This window comes from Octopus bimaculoides, chromosome 28 (assembly GCF_046866305.1).
Source record: "Octopus bimaculoides isolate indiv1 chromosome 28, ASM4686630v1, whole genome shotgun sequence".
NCBI lineage: Eukaryota > Metazoa > Mollusca > Cephalopoda > Octopoda > Octopodidae > Octopus > Octopus bimaculoides.
The window spans coordinates 21,662,262-21,677,261 of NC_142955.1; the positions used below are offsets into that span (position 1 = coordinate 21,662,262).

Consider the following 15,000-nt stretch of genomic DNA (forward strand, 5'->3'; position numbering starts at 1 on the left):
TCATGTGTGCATATCTACATTTGTACTTGTATGTGTGTGTGTGTGTGTGTGTGTGTGAGTCTGTCTGTGTGCACATGTCTGCCCGTGTCCCCTTGTCTTGTCATCAGCTGCTAATTATAAATAAACGTCACGTCACACAAACAGTGTCGTTTGTTTGCAGTTTTCCACCAGAAAACATATCCAACCATTCTGCTGTTCATGTTTGAAGAACTTGGTGAAATATTCTCTTGCTTGAAACCAGGTGAGGATTGGTGACCCTCATCGAGTGTAGCCATGCACTTGACTGAGTGGGACTCACAAGAACCTGGCAAGAAACAAAACAAAATTATGAGAGGTAAAATACAGAAAAGAAAATACATCATCTGATGTATTATAAAGGTTTTGACATCCATTTTCCCTAACTGGCATGGGTAGGACAGTTGAAGAGGAAGCAGTGAGCCAGAGGACATTGGTGAGCTCCAATGAAAGATTTGGCAAGATTTCTACAGCTGGATAATCTTCCTAACACCAAATGCACACACACACGTGTGTGTGTGTGTGTGTTTATGCGTGCATGGGAGTATATGAATGTATAAACATGGGTTTACTTATGTTTGATTGTACATCTGATTTTGTATGCTAGCATGGGTTAGATGAATATATTATTGCAGCATTGTTTTAGAGACAGACAGCCTTTCTATTGCTCACCCAAAACCATTTTGCAAGAACAAAAGTTCTTATTTCCCATGTCTTCCAAGGTGGGGGTGATTGGTTGACAGATGTGTCTGCTTGGAGCAACTTAAAACAGATTGCAAACATAAACAAATGCAAAGACACCTACACACACACACACTCAGCTCAAGTTCACTGCTTCCTGTAGCAGAAACAGCTGGAAGCTAATGGAAGTGATTACAGAACTCATCTTCTTTTGTTGTTCATTAATTCATGTCTATAAACATATATATATATACATACACAGACACAAACATTTATACATGGGTATGTGAAGGTATATTCATATAATTACACCTGTGTGTCTATGTATATGTGTATATATATATGTGTGTGTGTGTATATATATATATATATATTAGTATTTAGCAGAAGTAACAGAGTGACCCAAGAGCCCAAAGTTTCGTTTATTAGCATTTATCAAACTGGTTCTTTGGAGATAAATTCCCAGACCACCAAAGAACTTGTTTGATGAGTGTCAACTCTCAGACCTTGAGTCCCTACTGCCATGCCCCTATTACCCCTACCTCTACCTTTCATCTCTCAAGCTCTTACTCTCTTCTTCTTTTTACTCTGCCGATTTTTGGCAATTTTCTGGAACCTCTGTATCCGAAAACGGAGGTTTCTGGCAAAAAAAAAAATCAAAAATAAACAAAATTGGGAGGAAATGGTGGGGCGGACGGGCGGAAGTTTTCCTAATATTTTTTTACAACCGAAATTTCCGTTTTTGTTTCGTGAAATAATAAAAAAAATATATATTTGTAAGATTTTGCTGTTATTTCTAGCATATGGAGAGACCTTGTAGGCTTAACTTTATGTCCTCGTTGAAAATCACCTAAAGATTCGGGGGTATTCAAGTAAAGTTTCTAAACACGAGAAAATGACCAAAAAATACAACCATAGGGCTTTTGTCCGAGGCCCTTTTTTCCTAGGGGGCCTTTGCCCGGATCCCACAAGACGTGTGTACGTCTATCTGCTTGTGGACATATATCTGTGTATCTATGACATATGTATAACAAGGTAGAATGAGGAGAACATTTTAGGATTCTATTCTAGGACTCAACCAAGTAGAAATACACACACCAGTTTATAATTTATATATCCGTACTTGTTTCACTCATTGGACTGCGGTCATCCTGGGATGCTACATTGAACGGTTTTATAAATGTAATTTAACTGCTATTTCTAGCGTACTATGTTTGTCTCACAGTCTTCATTTCAGGCCTTTAATTAATTACGTTTATGAAATGACAATTAAAAGTCTTATTCAAACAAGAATTGAAATTTAAGATGCAATCCTGACCTTGTAGAAATAGAAGCTTAATCTGCCTCAAATTACTGCCAACTGGGTATATCTATCTATCTATCTATCTATCTATCTATCTGCCTGTCTATCTATCTATCTATCTATCTATATGTCTGACAATCTATCTATCTATCTGTCTGTCTCCCAGTTTGTCTATCTATCTATCTATCTAATCTATCTATCTGTCTGTTCGTCCATCTATCTATCGTCAATATTGTCACGCCTCCTTCCTTTAAACGGGAAGGAAGAGCTGTATTTATCGTGCTTGTGGCTATGGCGAAAGAATGCATCTGGTGGATGCGTCTGAAAGGATTAGAGACAAACACTTTCCTCTCTGGTCAATCTCTCATCAACTTTTTCAAGTATCACTTGAAAAGGAAGGTGAGAGTAGAGAGGCAAGTGTTGTCTAGCAAATGTTTCGAAAAAAAAGATGGATACCTGTAGCAAGAATGGCACGTATAAATGACGAAGCCACCTTGACCATGATTCTATAAAACATTTTAAAATTTTGTAAACAGAGTTACTTACGTTTCTTGCATAAATAAAAGAAATTTTATTTAACAAACTGTGACACTAAGGACCGAGGTTACTGTGGTCTTTTCGTAGGTTTTTCTTTCCACGGATAACCTCCCCATTTATTGGGAATTTTCTGTATTATTTCATATTTTTTGTAAATACCCCAAACGTTCTGCGGTGTTCTTTTCCATCGTTGTCCCCACTTTTTTTTTTTTCCGCTCCCCCTCGAAAAGAAAAACTCTACATTTGTATTTTGTCCCTTCTATGTTAAGCCCTGTGTGGCTAATAAAGAAACATATCTATCTATCTATCTATCTGTCTGTCCATCTATCTACCTATCTGTCTCCCTATCTATCTATCTATCTATCTATCTATCTATCTGTCTGTCTCCCTGTCTCTGTATCTATCTATCTATCAAGCGCGACCCAAAAGTCTGTTTTGGGGTTCAGTACGGTCTCCGGTATGCAAGAGTTTTTCAGGATTTCCATGCATTCGGCTATGCATAGTTTGCAGTGTACGGACTCAGACGGTGGAGGGTTTTCCATGATACCGAGTATGGAATTCCATCTTCCTCCAGTTGCCAGATATGACTGGCCAGTGATGTTATATATCTCTTTTCGGAACCCTGAAGGAGGATCTATGGTTGGAAAGACGTTTCTTAAAGGAACTTCCCGTGCATCCAATGTATTTCCTTGGATGCGTGCAGCTAGTGTCGTACCTACTGTTGCTGTTGTTGCGTTTTTAGTTTTCGATGTTGCTGCTGTCGTTGGTGCAGCTATTGTTGCTGCTGATGGCGTCGCTTCTGGTTCAGGAGCTGTTGGTGGTGGTGGTGGTTGCATGGGTAGTATTACTACATGTGTTGGCATTTTCAAGTCTGCCGATGTTGCTGCTGCTGCTGTTGTTGGTGGTGGTGCTGTCATCGACGATGATGTTGGTGTTGGCAAAGGTGGGGTGGTGGTGGCGACGTTATTGCTGGACGTGTAGGGGGCGGTGTTGATGATACCATTGTAGCAGTAACAGACCAAACTATATTGGCTGCACCAACAGCAGCAGCAATGTCCATAGCAGAGGCACCGGCATGGACATGAATAATGGTAGCCGTGTCGACGAAAACGACACCCCTCGACCCCCACCGGAGATGAGAACAATAATAACATTTTCGGTTACACCATTGGCAACAGTAGTAATATCGACCACCACCCCCTCCACATCCGACTATAACAGCAATAATATCACCAACTACCACTACCGCCCAACACCAACACCAAGGGCCCCACCAACATCATCAACGACAGCACCGGCAACATCGTCGACCCCTGGCAACATCATCATCATCAACAGCAATAGCGTAAGGGAGGAGCAGCACTGTTGCTATATTTCTGGTAGTGCAACTCCAGGAGAAATACCTCGCCAAAGACAAGCCTCTGTACTTAGATTTTGTTGACTCAGAGAACGTCTTTGACAGTGTCCTCCAACCCCTTATCTGGTGGTCAGTACGAAAGCTAGGGAAAGGCAAGTGGTTGGTGAGAGCTGTACAAGCCTTGTTAAAGGGCTGCTACCAGTAAGGTGATGGTGGGCAATGAGTACAGCAAAGAATTCAGGGTACAAGTAAGGGTTCATCAAGGAGTGGTCCTCAGCCCCCGTCTTGTTCATCATAGTCCTCCAGGCAATAACAGAGCAAGTTAAAACAGGCTTCCCCCTGGGAGCTCCTCTATGCTAAGGACCTTGCTCTTAAGGCTGAATCATCTGAACTAGGTCTAGAATCAGAGGGACTTAGAGTTAACCTAGCAAACACCAAAGTCGTAGTAAGTAGGAAGGCATACAAATCATAAATCCCTAGAAACTTCATAAGATGCACCGAGGGTAGGCTTTGGTCATATAAAAGGTGCAGCAATAGCAGAGGAAGGTTAAATGGGAAACTAGCTTTTGTATGTGGAAGATGCATGGGTACAATAAACGCTGAAAATATGCAAGGGGGGGGGGCATGCTAGAAGTAGTAGATTGCTTCCGTTATCTGGGTGACCAAGTTAGTAGTGGAGTTGGATGCTCCGAGAGCATAACTATGAGAATAAGATTAGGCTGGGCAAAGATCAGAGAGTTCCTACCCCTGCTGGCAACAAAGGGCCTCTCTCTCTCTCTCTCTCAGAGTGAAATACAGATTCTATGATGTCTGTGTGTGAACAGCTATGCTACATGGCAGTGAAACATGCACTGAGACAGCTGAGGACATGCATAGGCTTGAAAGAAATGAAGCCAGTATGCTTCGCTGGATGTGCAATGTCAGTGTGCATGTTTGACAGAGTGTAAGCATCTTGAGAGAAAAGCTGGGCATAAGAGGCATCAGATGTGGTGTGCAAGGGAGACGACTGCACTGGTATGGTCGTGTGATGCATATGGACGAGGACAGCTATGTAAGGAAGTGCCAATCTCTAACTGTGGAGGGAACCTGTGGTAGAGGTAGACCCAGGAAGATATGGGACAAAGTGGTGAAGCATAATCTTTGAACTTTGAGCCTCACAGAGGCAATGATTAGTGACGGAGACCTTTGGTGATATGCTAGGCTTGAGAAGAGCCGTCAAGCCATGTCATGGTGTTGGTGTCGTGTAACTGGGACCGATGTTAGTGGTGTGTAAAGAGCAATGTTCGAGCATTGGGCCTCACAGAGGCAAAGTGGCTGAGGTCCTTTGGAGAGTTGGGCCTCATGGAAGCAATGACTGAGACTTTGGCATTATGTTCTGCTAGAGAAGAAGACCCATCAAAATCACAGTTATGGCTCAGACGGGTGTCATGCAAAATGCAATCATGCTGGTGGCACATTAAAGCACCGATTACAATCTCAGAGTGGTTGGCATTAGGAAGGGCATCCAGCTGTAGAAAACTATGCCAAATCAGACTTCCAGCTTACCAACCCTGGTCAAACCATCCAACCCATGCCAGCTTGGACAACAGACTTTAAATGATGATGACATATATATATATATACACATATATATATATATATATATATATATATATATATATATATAGATATATATGTGTGTGTGTGTGTGTGTGTGTGTATTTTATTAAAATTATTAATTTTTATAATAATTATTATCTATAAGGTTTTTATTCCCATGCTGGCCACTTGATATGATCAGTATTTTAAATAACGATCTAATCCTTATATATATATATATATATGACGGGCTTCTTTTCAGTTTCCATCTACCAAATCCACTGACAAGGCTTTGGTCAACCTAAAGTTATAATAGAAGACATTCTGTGTTCAGAGGGATTGAACCCAGAGCCATGTGGGTGGGAAGCAAGCTTCTTAACACACAGCCACGCTGTGCCTATTATTTATACATATGTGTGTATATGTATATATAGACACATACATACACATATGGCATAAATATACACTACACTGCAAGCAGAAGCACACACACAAATCAAATATATTATGTATATATAGATATATATATAGATATATATATATATATATATATATATATATATATATATATATATATACATATATATTACATATCTATCTACACAGATAAATGTATGTACATTTATATATGTGTCTGTATTTGTTTTTCTAAGTATTTTTGTTTTTGTACTTGTAGTGGGAACCTAGCACACTCACAAACACACAAACATACATATATATGGGCATATATACATATATATACACCTAAACACACACATGCCTAGTATTCACTGTTATAATTGGTGTCAAGGACTTACGATTTGCCTACGTGATCAAATCCATAGCAGATCGTGTGCTAGTTTCAGACACACACACACACGCACACACACACACACACGCACACACACACACACACACGCGCACACACACACGCACACACACACACTCGAGTCGTTAACGCCCACTTTTTCCTGCATACAAATAGGCCTTGTGACTTGTGATTTTTACATTTCTGCTACTCTTTGCTACGAACTGAACTCAGAGACGAAAACTTCAGGCTGAGATTCAAACACAATTATTGACTTTGGTAAGTCATTTTGTGATAATTATTTTCATTAACAATTTAGTAACGCATTTACTTTGTTAAATATGCATTAGACCTATTTCAAACATAAATATACTGTTTTATAGAAAATTATTTTATTTTCAAGCAGTGAATTATATACGAGAAGCTGTTAAACTTTGCCAGGATTTGAACCCAGAATAAATACCTTACGATAACTGCAGTATTACTTTTTTAGTCTGGTAAATAATTTAACTGTATCTAATTGCCGAACGGCTAGCTTTGGAAATATACCAGATATTTTAATTGAATTGTTAGTACTAAGACATTTACAGTATGTTTGAATGATGGGAACTATGTCTATCTATCTATCTATCTATCTATATACAAATTTGGTATATGGTGAAGCAAATATTTGCTGATCCCTTAATTATATTTATCTATCTATATATTTATATATATATATATATATTCCCAGCAGTATACTGGATAGATACTATCCCTTAGTGGGTTTAACCCCCAACCCCTAACTCTCTCACGTTATATATATATCTATATATATATATATGTATATTATATTATAGATATGGTTATGGTATATTCCGTTAGGAACTCACTATCCAGTAGTAATATCATACGTACTTCCAGGTTTGCGTTTGGGCATCTGTCATATGTGAATATATGATTGAAAAAATTGGAGTCAACAAGAAGAAGCATGGTTGGACATTTATTTTCATTCACTACAATTGTTTCTGTGCAATGTAGTTCTCCAGGTATGCAGGTATTTGATTATACAACCGTTTCCCTGCATTATGCAACCACGTTGTTCTGGGTTCAGTCCCACTGCCTGGCACCTTGGGCAAGTGTCTTCAACTATAGCCTCGGGTCAACCAAAGCCTTGCGAATGGATTTCGTAGACGGAAACTGAAAGAAGCCCATCATACATTTAAAAGAATACGTATATTCATGCACACAGTTACATTCGCATTTGTATTTAGTTTCTCATATCATTATATAGACTATATCAAATATGTATTTGATACAGTCTATATATTTTCACAGGAGACAAAAGATTTCTCATCATTTTTGTTCTACTTCCTCCTCAACTACTTCTTTCTTTCTCTGTGGAAGACATCGACAGGGGTTACGCATGTAGAGAGAAAGGGATCTTTCAGATTTAAAATACCCTAAACACACTGTATGTCGTCACATGGATACTTTTTTAACTCCATTAGTTGTTCAGAGCCCAAAAAAGGGTATTAAATACATGCATACACATGACTATTAACATCATCGTTTTTAATGGTCACTTTTCTCTGCTCCCATCGGTCAATTGAGACTTCATTGAGGCAGTTTTTCTATGGACAGATGCTCTATTTCCAAGCAAGCTAATATTTTCTCTAGCCTAGCAAACTACAGACAGCCAAACTGTTAGCTTTGGTTACTAATCACCAGACACAATACAAGACAAACTACATACTTACTCGTATACATCCAACACACACACACACACACGCATTATTCCTACACATATACATTCAAATATTTGTTATACATTCAAGTCACAGCCACCCACACACATACAACATAGTGGTGCGAGAAGAGGGTTGTGTAATGGGATGGGAAAGACCAGTGTGGAATAGTGTGGTGGTGGTGGTGGTGGTGGAGTAGCGAGGCAGTGTGACTTGGAGGAAAGATTTGCTATGGGAGGGTTAGGTTTGTTTTTTTCACCTTAAACTGTTTCTCGTGATTTTAATTTCTCATGTCCTTTACTTTTAGACACCATTATCTTTCATTATATTATTGCTCCCAACAGGAATTCATTACATATTTATTGAGCTCTGTCTTAACACATCTCAGGGTTTACTCTTAACGTTTTTGACAAAATTTTGTATTTTAGAAGTTATTTCGTCAGAACTTACAGAGTGACAATGGACAAATTTGTGTTTGATAAGCACCAATACACGGCTTACTCTCTAACTTCTGCCGATGATATATATGCATATTATACATATATTGTAAAGAAAATCTCATCAAGCAAGCAAACCAATGAAAGAGCCTCTGCCTGGTCGTTTGACACGCTAAAAATAGCAGCCAATGTATCCCCGTAGCCCCTGGAAAAGTACAGGACAAGTTATTACACCTGGAAAAGTATAGGGCAAACTATTACTTCAAGTAAAGAATAAGAAACTTTTTACTAAAAATATTGCAGCTAAAATTAAAATTTTGAATATTAAAACTTATTTTATTATAGTTTACAAATAACACTATACTTATTTAATTAGAATTTGGCTAATTTACTACCTTAAATACAGAAAAGAGTGACTAATTAGACAAACTTACAAATTAACTGAACAGTTTTGTACAATAAATTTAAAAGATGAGAACTGCTAAGAGTGATAAATTAGAAGAACTGGCATTCTTTGCCAAAATATTTTAAGTAAAAAGTTTCTTATTCTTTACTTTACTTGAAGTAATAGTTTGCCCCTATACTTTTACAGGTGTAATAACTTGTCTTGTACTTTTCCGAGTTTATAATCTTAAGAATATTACTTTTCATGCTTGCATTTTCCCATGTAATGATATGTGTGTGTGTGTGTATAATCATAAGATTTACAATTTTACCAACAAATCTTCAGGTTCTTATTCAAAATATTCTCAACCTAATTTTACATCACCTTAAAACTAAGCGTTAAATTAAACATTAAAAATTAAAGAATTGAACTTTACAAAATTAAGAATTAAAAATTATAGATTATAAATTATAAATATAAATTAGCATACATTTATCCATCTTAGAAAGTCAAATATGAAATATAAAATTATACATCAGAATAAAGATGTCTGTGATTAAATGTGAAAAATAAAGATACATCTCCTCTCTTGATAAAGTCAGGATCTCATTCCAAATGTGTGTGTCTATATATATATGTGTATGTATGTATATATATATATATATATATATATACTTATTAATAATTAGCAGAAGTATCTACCTTTCATCTCTCAAGCTCTCTCTCTCTTCTTCTTTTTACTCTGCTATCTTATTGCTGTGACAAAGAATGGCAGTAAATCTCTTCTCTTCACCATTCTTCCAATGAAACTAGGGATGTTACTGGGCCTCCCTGAGTCTCTCTCCAACACTCAACCCCTCCTTTCCAAGGTATATGTGAAACCCAGAGATTGAGGGGAACCTTTACTTTTGTCAAGGACATGGCAATCGTCTCTAGTGACGGCGCCATAAGATGCACCCAGTGCACATTGTGCAGTGGTTGGTGTCAGGAAGAGCATCCAGCTGTAGAAAGAAAACCAGAAAATGTAACTTCAGGCAAGATATTCTTTGAACCATCCAACCCATTCCAGCATGGAAACTGGGGGTAAAATGATGATGATCATACATACATACGGACATATGGATGTATAAATATACATATGTGCATCTTTGTGTATATATTATACATATTCTTTCATATATATGTATGTGTATATAAATACATATACAATTAGATTAAAGTCTAATATAATTATTATGAGAGTTTTTGTAGGTTTTTCTTCCCCAAAACATAAACATTAATTCCAATTTAATTTTATAGTTGAAATATTTGCAATTATCTGGTTTTCTCTTCATAAAATTTGTTGTCAACAACAACATAGCCTTATCCAGCTTTTTCCAAAAATATGTTGTTTAGTCCATGTATATTCAAAGAGCTGACATCTCGAAGAAGGTCACTTTTACTTTTCATTCCTCCTGGGGTCAATAGAGTAACAGTCATTATTTTATAGACCAAGGAGGAGGTGGAGGATCATTCTGATGATGATGAGTCACCAGAATGTCATTAATCACCCCACCAATATTTCCTAATCCACCTCATTAAACCCCCAATACTTCATAATAAACTACACCAAGTTATATCTCCTCACCTAACACAAAACAAAACACACTTCCCCTGCCAAACCCCTTTTTCATACAAACACATCTTTCTCATTGCTACCCAAACATTGTCCCTCATATTACAGATAATTAAGATGAACCTACTTTTCGTTAATTAAGCTTATTCATTAACCAATCTTTATTATCTCAATCAGGAACAAATAATAACGACCCTCTCAACATGCTGTGTATCAGTGTGATTATATGGAAGCCCATCTTTTGATAAGCTTTCCAAGTTTAATCAATGTTGTCTATGATAATTGTGTGGATTATATTGGAATGTTGAGAGATTTACAGCATTTGTCAGGTTAAGAACCAGTTTCATCTCCAGCTTTATTGATATCTCTTAATCCAGGTAAATATGATGGAAACAAGCCAACCATGACGGTCCCATCATTTCCAGGACATATAATCATTAGTAATACTTATATTCCATCTAACTAGCAAAATGTTCAGTCTGTCTTGTATCTGACAAATGTCTATGAAACATAAAGTCTATGTTTTGCTAATTGTTCCGTGTTAATGAAGTTTGAACATGATTGCTGTGTGTTGGGACATAATATAGCATGTATACCAATTAAAGTTAATTTTCTCTACAGCATGGAATGTCTCGTTATTGAGTACTTTTGGAGCAGGGGAATCTCCTTGACTAATTATCGTTAAATAAATCTAAGCCACTCATGACTATTACTTTGTGATGTTGAGAGCAAATATCATTTCCAGTGAATATAATTATTGCTAATATTTAGACTCCCTGTAATTAATGAAACTTATTAATACATCTTAAAATAGATTGTAACCAGATGTTTATTTCTAATCATTTTTATTACAACAGAAAGTTGTTTAAATATTAATTAGACAAGATTAATTCACTGACAGAAATACAGAAATGTTTTGTTTGTGTTTTTCAAATAATGAAGTAAACATCATCTCCCTGAAACTTGAATATTTTCACAAAGCTGAATGTTTTCCTTATATTTCATTACAGATTCACGATGGAAGTGCAAACAAAATCTATCCCTCAGAAAAGGGCTTCAAGTTACTCAAAAACAAAAAGGGATGAAGAAGAAGTTGCCCGTAAAAAGTTTAAATATGAGAGAGATGATGGTTCAAAGAGAAAAATGCCAGAGGAACGAGCTTCATCTCAGTCAACAACAGAACAAAAAAGACAAAAAGGAGAACATGAAAAGAGGCAAATAATGTTAACACGAAATATTTTGGATAAACGTGTATATTATACAAGGTTTAATGCATATGAAGACAAAATTAATTTGTTGAAAAATTCTCGTGCAAAAATATGTACTTTTTTAAAATATGTAGGAATGGATGAAAATACTTTTCTAAACGATTTTACACAAAGAATACAAATTTTGATGAAAGACATTAAAAAATACCATTTCAATCAAGAATTTACTATGTTTGGAAAACTGGAATTGTTCCTGAAACACTATTTAAAGACAAATGTTTTACAAGACAAACACAAAACCATTGAGGCACCGAAATTAATCAACAAATTCCGGCCTCTTTCTCCAGTTGTAACCAGGGAAGCAAAGATGGATGAATCTGGTGAAGACTTAAGCAACCCAATATCCAATATTGTTGCAATACAAGCGGGGATTGTTACATATTCCCGCCATTGTATGACAGTATGTTGTATGACAAGAGACGGTGACAGAAATGATGTCCATTGCCCATCGTCTGTCACTGATTTCACCAGAATCAGTCAAGACACAGTTCTGGCCACCCTCCCCTTCCGAAAAACGATTCTTATTATCAACCCTTTAAGTTTTAAAATCAAAAGAATTCAGTTAGGATTAATCTTGGTTTCTTACTTGGAACACTCTACACTTATAGGTGTAGAAATGTTTGGTAGGACCATATACGTCTTTGACTGGGAAGATAATAGAATAAAATCTGAATTCATCACCAAAGAAATACCTACAGATATTGCTGTAGGAGCACAAAATAAACTCTTATTATCCTTTTCCAGTATTAACAGGGTTACCTGTTACAATGTGGATGGCCAGCAGTTATTTGAGGTTGGTACCAATTCCCTGGACATCCCAACCCACATCACTGTGTACCAAAACCATTTTTATGCCCTCCAGGGACATATTATTTATCGGATTTCAGGTATAGGTGCTGTGACAACAAGAGAAATTGGCATGAAATGCCGCCATATTTCTGTTGGCAAAGAAAACATTTTTGTAACCGATTATTTCGATGTCCTTCATATCATTAGAACAAATGAAGACTTTTGGCCCAGGCAGTCATATAAGCACCAGCAACATACCCCCAGTTTAAAAGACTATATTGATATTGAGGATTGCTACAATATTACTAATATTCTACCTATGTCAACATCTTCTATCTTAATAACCTATAACAATAATAAAGCTATATTATTCACTGAGACTGGAGAAATAATTAACCAAAATAATTCAACTTTCCTTGAGATTCCTTCTTGCTTTTGTAGACTCAACTCAAACAGAATTTTAGTGTTTTATCATGAAAAGAAAGAACTTCAGTATATCAACTGTCCTGAACTAAGCAAAGGCCCTTTAATAAAGGTCCAAACTGATTACAGGAAAATATGTCATATTGCATCAAATCAGTGTTTAGCTGTGACCACCACTGAAAACAAAAACGAGATCCATATCCTTTTGATCAAGGAGGACAAAGTTAACATTATAGAAAGAATTTCTCTGGGACATTGTAATGTCACCATTGCTGCAACTCCAATTAATTTTGTAGTCTTAGATGGAAGGAAAAATAAAATGGTATTTTATTCCACATGTGGTGAAGAACTTTTTCAAAAATACCTTCCATTCTATGGCTACCCTCATCACATCTACTCTGATAATGTTTATTTTTATGTCCTCTTCAAGAGACACTCTATTCTGATATGTTATGATATATATGGAGAAATGAAATGGCAGTGGCAACTGCCTTTCCCTGTTCACCCTCACATTGCTGTTTTCCAAGGAACTGTTTATCTACCGGACACTCAACTCAACAGGGTCCTTCTTTACAAGTATCAGGACCGGTCGTCTGGCTGTGGTTTACACCTGAAAAATCCTTATATCAGAAATCTAAATCTACGACTCAAAGAAAAGGAGAAAGACAAAAAACTTGTCATTGGCGAAATATGTAATCTGGCAAATGGACAGTTGGTGGTGTCCGACATCAACCATGATTGCTTGTTATACATTTCTAATGAAGGAGACATTGTGTCGAGATTATCTCTGCCGTCTACAGCTACGGATATATGTCGATGGGATTCTCATCAAATAGGTGTCACATTACCCCTACAGAAACAATTAAGGGTCATCGGAAACCTATCAAAGACAGTGAGAAGTGTATCATTAGGGCAGCCTTATGTACGGGTGTGTAAGATGGGTGGAGGTGAAATTGTTTGTTATTGTGATAAACCATCCCATTTAGATATTTTAGCCATCAATTATTATAATCAAGTTGAAACAATTAAGACAATTAAGATCGATTATTTTGTGAAATCATTATCAATAGACAAGAAAACAGAAAAGCTATTAATTGTTACTAAGAGAAAAGCTTTTCAGTACAACACTAGAATAGGTGGTGGTGGTCATGGCAGTTGTCAGATGGCCCCCAGTGTTTTAATGTCCCAAGTGAAACGTCCCCTCAATCTCTACGGTGGATCTATTGACCAAACGTTTGTGTATCTTGTAGACAGAAGCCGTATGTTTGCTATAAACGATCATAATTTGTTGGTTAATGATCTCGTTACAAATAATCAACTTAATTATTATATCGACCTGGTAGATGTATTTTCCAGAAACATTTCTGTCAGTGAAATGTTGTCATCATCTTTATATCTACAGGATCTGACAGTTTCTGATAAAGCCAGACGTATTCCTCTCCCTCAACATTTGGGAGACAAAAAACCAGTGGAGATTCAATGTTTGGTTATAACTGAAAATAATCTGATTGCAGGATGTGACGAGGAGAATGGGAACATTAAGATATTCACATTGGATGGTCAACTTTTGGATTCAATCAAATTCAATGTTAATGGATATATTAAGATGTGTCGATGGCAGTCAAACACACTGGTCATTTCGAATAGAGATTATTTTGATGATAATAAACCCCAACTGTTGACATTAAAAGTGGAATTTCCATTGTCGTTGGTAATTTACCAAACAAGAAATAAATATAAATGTGTGGCTTCTTTATCAAACAATCAACTGGTTTTTAGTAAATGGGGAGATGGAAGTCATTTGTATTTTGTGGATATGGATGAAATACATTCGAGTGTGAAGGAAATAAAACAAATAGACATACCTGAACCATTAATAACGAGAAACAAAGATGGAGATTATTATTATGATGACATCAAGGATATTAAAGTTACTGCTGAAGATGTCATCATTGTCTTCCACAGAAGATTCATCATTTTCTTCAACAGTGATGGTCAATATTTACATTCAGTCAGACACTACATGTTGTGTTATTCTAGTGGTGAAGACATGATGACAATTGATGACAGTTTTTTGTACATTTATGGTGATTGGGAG

General features: G+C 36.6%; 2 protein-coding genes and 1 long non-coding RNA gene across 4 annotated transcripts in view; 1 reads left to right on the forward strand and 2 right to left on the reverse strand.

The window, feature by feature from the left end:
* Positions 1–15,000, reverse strand: part of LOC106873668 (ferrochelatase, mitochondrial) — a 46,928-nt gene that overhangs the window by 27,300 nt on the left and 4,628 nt on the right. The window lies entirely within an intron of this gene.
* LOC149130732 (uncharacterized) overlaps positions 1–15,000 on the reverse strand; it is a 21,558-nt gene that overhangs the window by 226 nt on the left and 6,332 nt on the right. The window contains exon 2 of the long non-coding RNA XR_016238884.1: positions 1–304. This exon is cut by the window's left edge and continues 226 nt beyond it. This is a non-coding gene — a long non-coding RNA (uncharacterized LOC149130732). The remainder of the gene's footprint in view (positions 305–15,000) is intronic.
* Positions 6,258–15,000, forward strand: part of LOC149130733 (uncharacterized) — a 10,569-nt gene continuing 1,826 nt past the window's right edge. Inside the window, exons 1-3 of one of the 2 annotated variants that reach the window (XM_089344849.1) lie at positions 6,456–6,537; positions 7,098–7,286; positions 11,433–15,000. The exon at positions 11,433–15,000 is cut by the window's right edge and continues 1,826 nt beyond it. In XM_089344849.1, coding sequence (XP_089200975.1) covers positions 11,440–15,000 — 3,561 coding nt within the window. In that variant the 5' untranslated portion in view covers positions 6,456–6,537; positions 7,098–7,286; positions 11,433–11,439. Of the gene's footprint in view, positions 6,538–7,097; positions 7,287–11,432 lie in introns of both variants that reach the window. The other variant, XM_089344848.1, reaches the window with a different exon arrangement.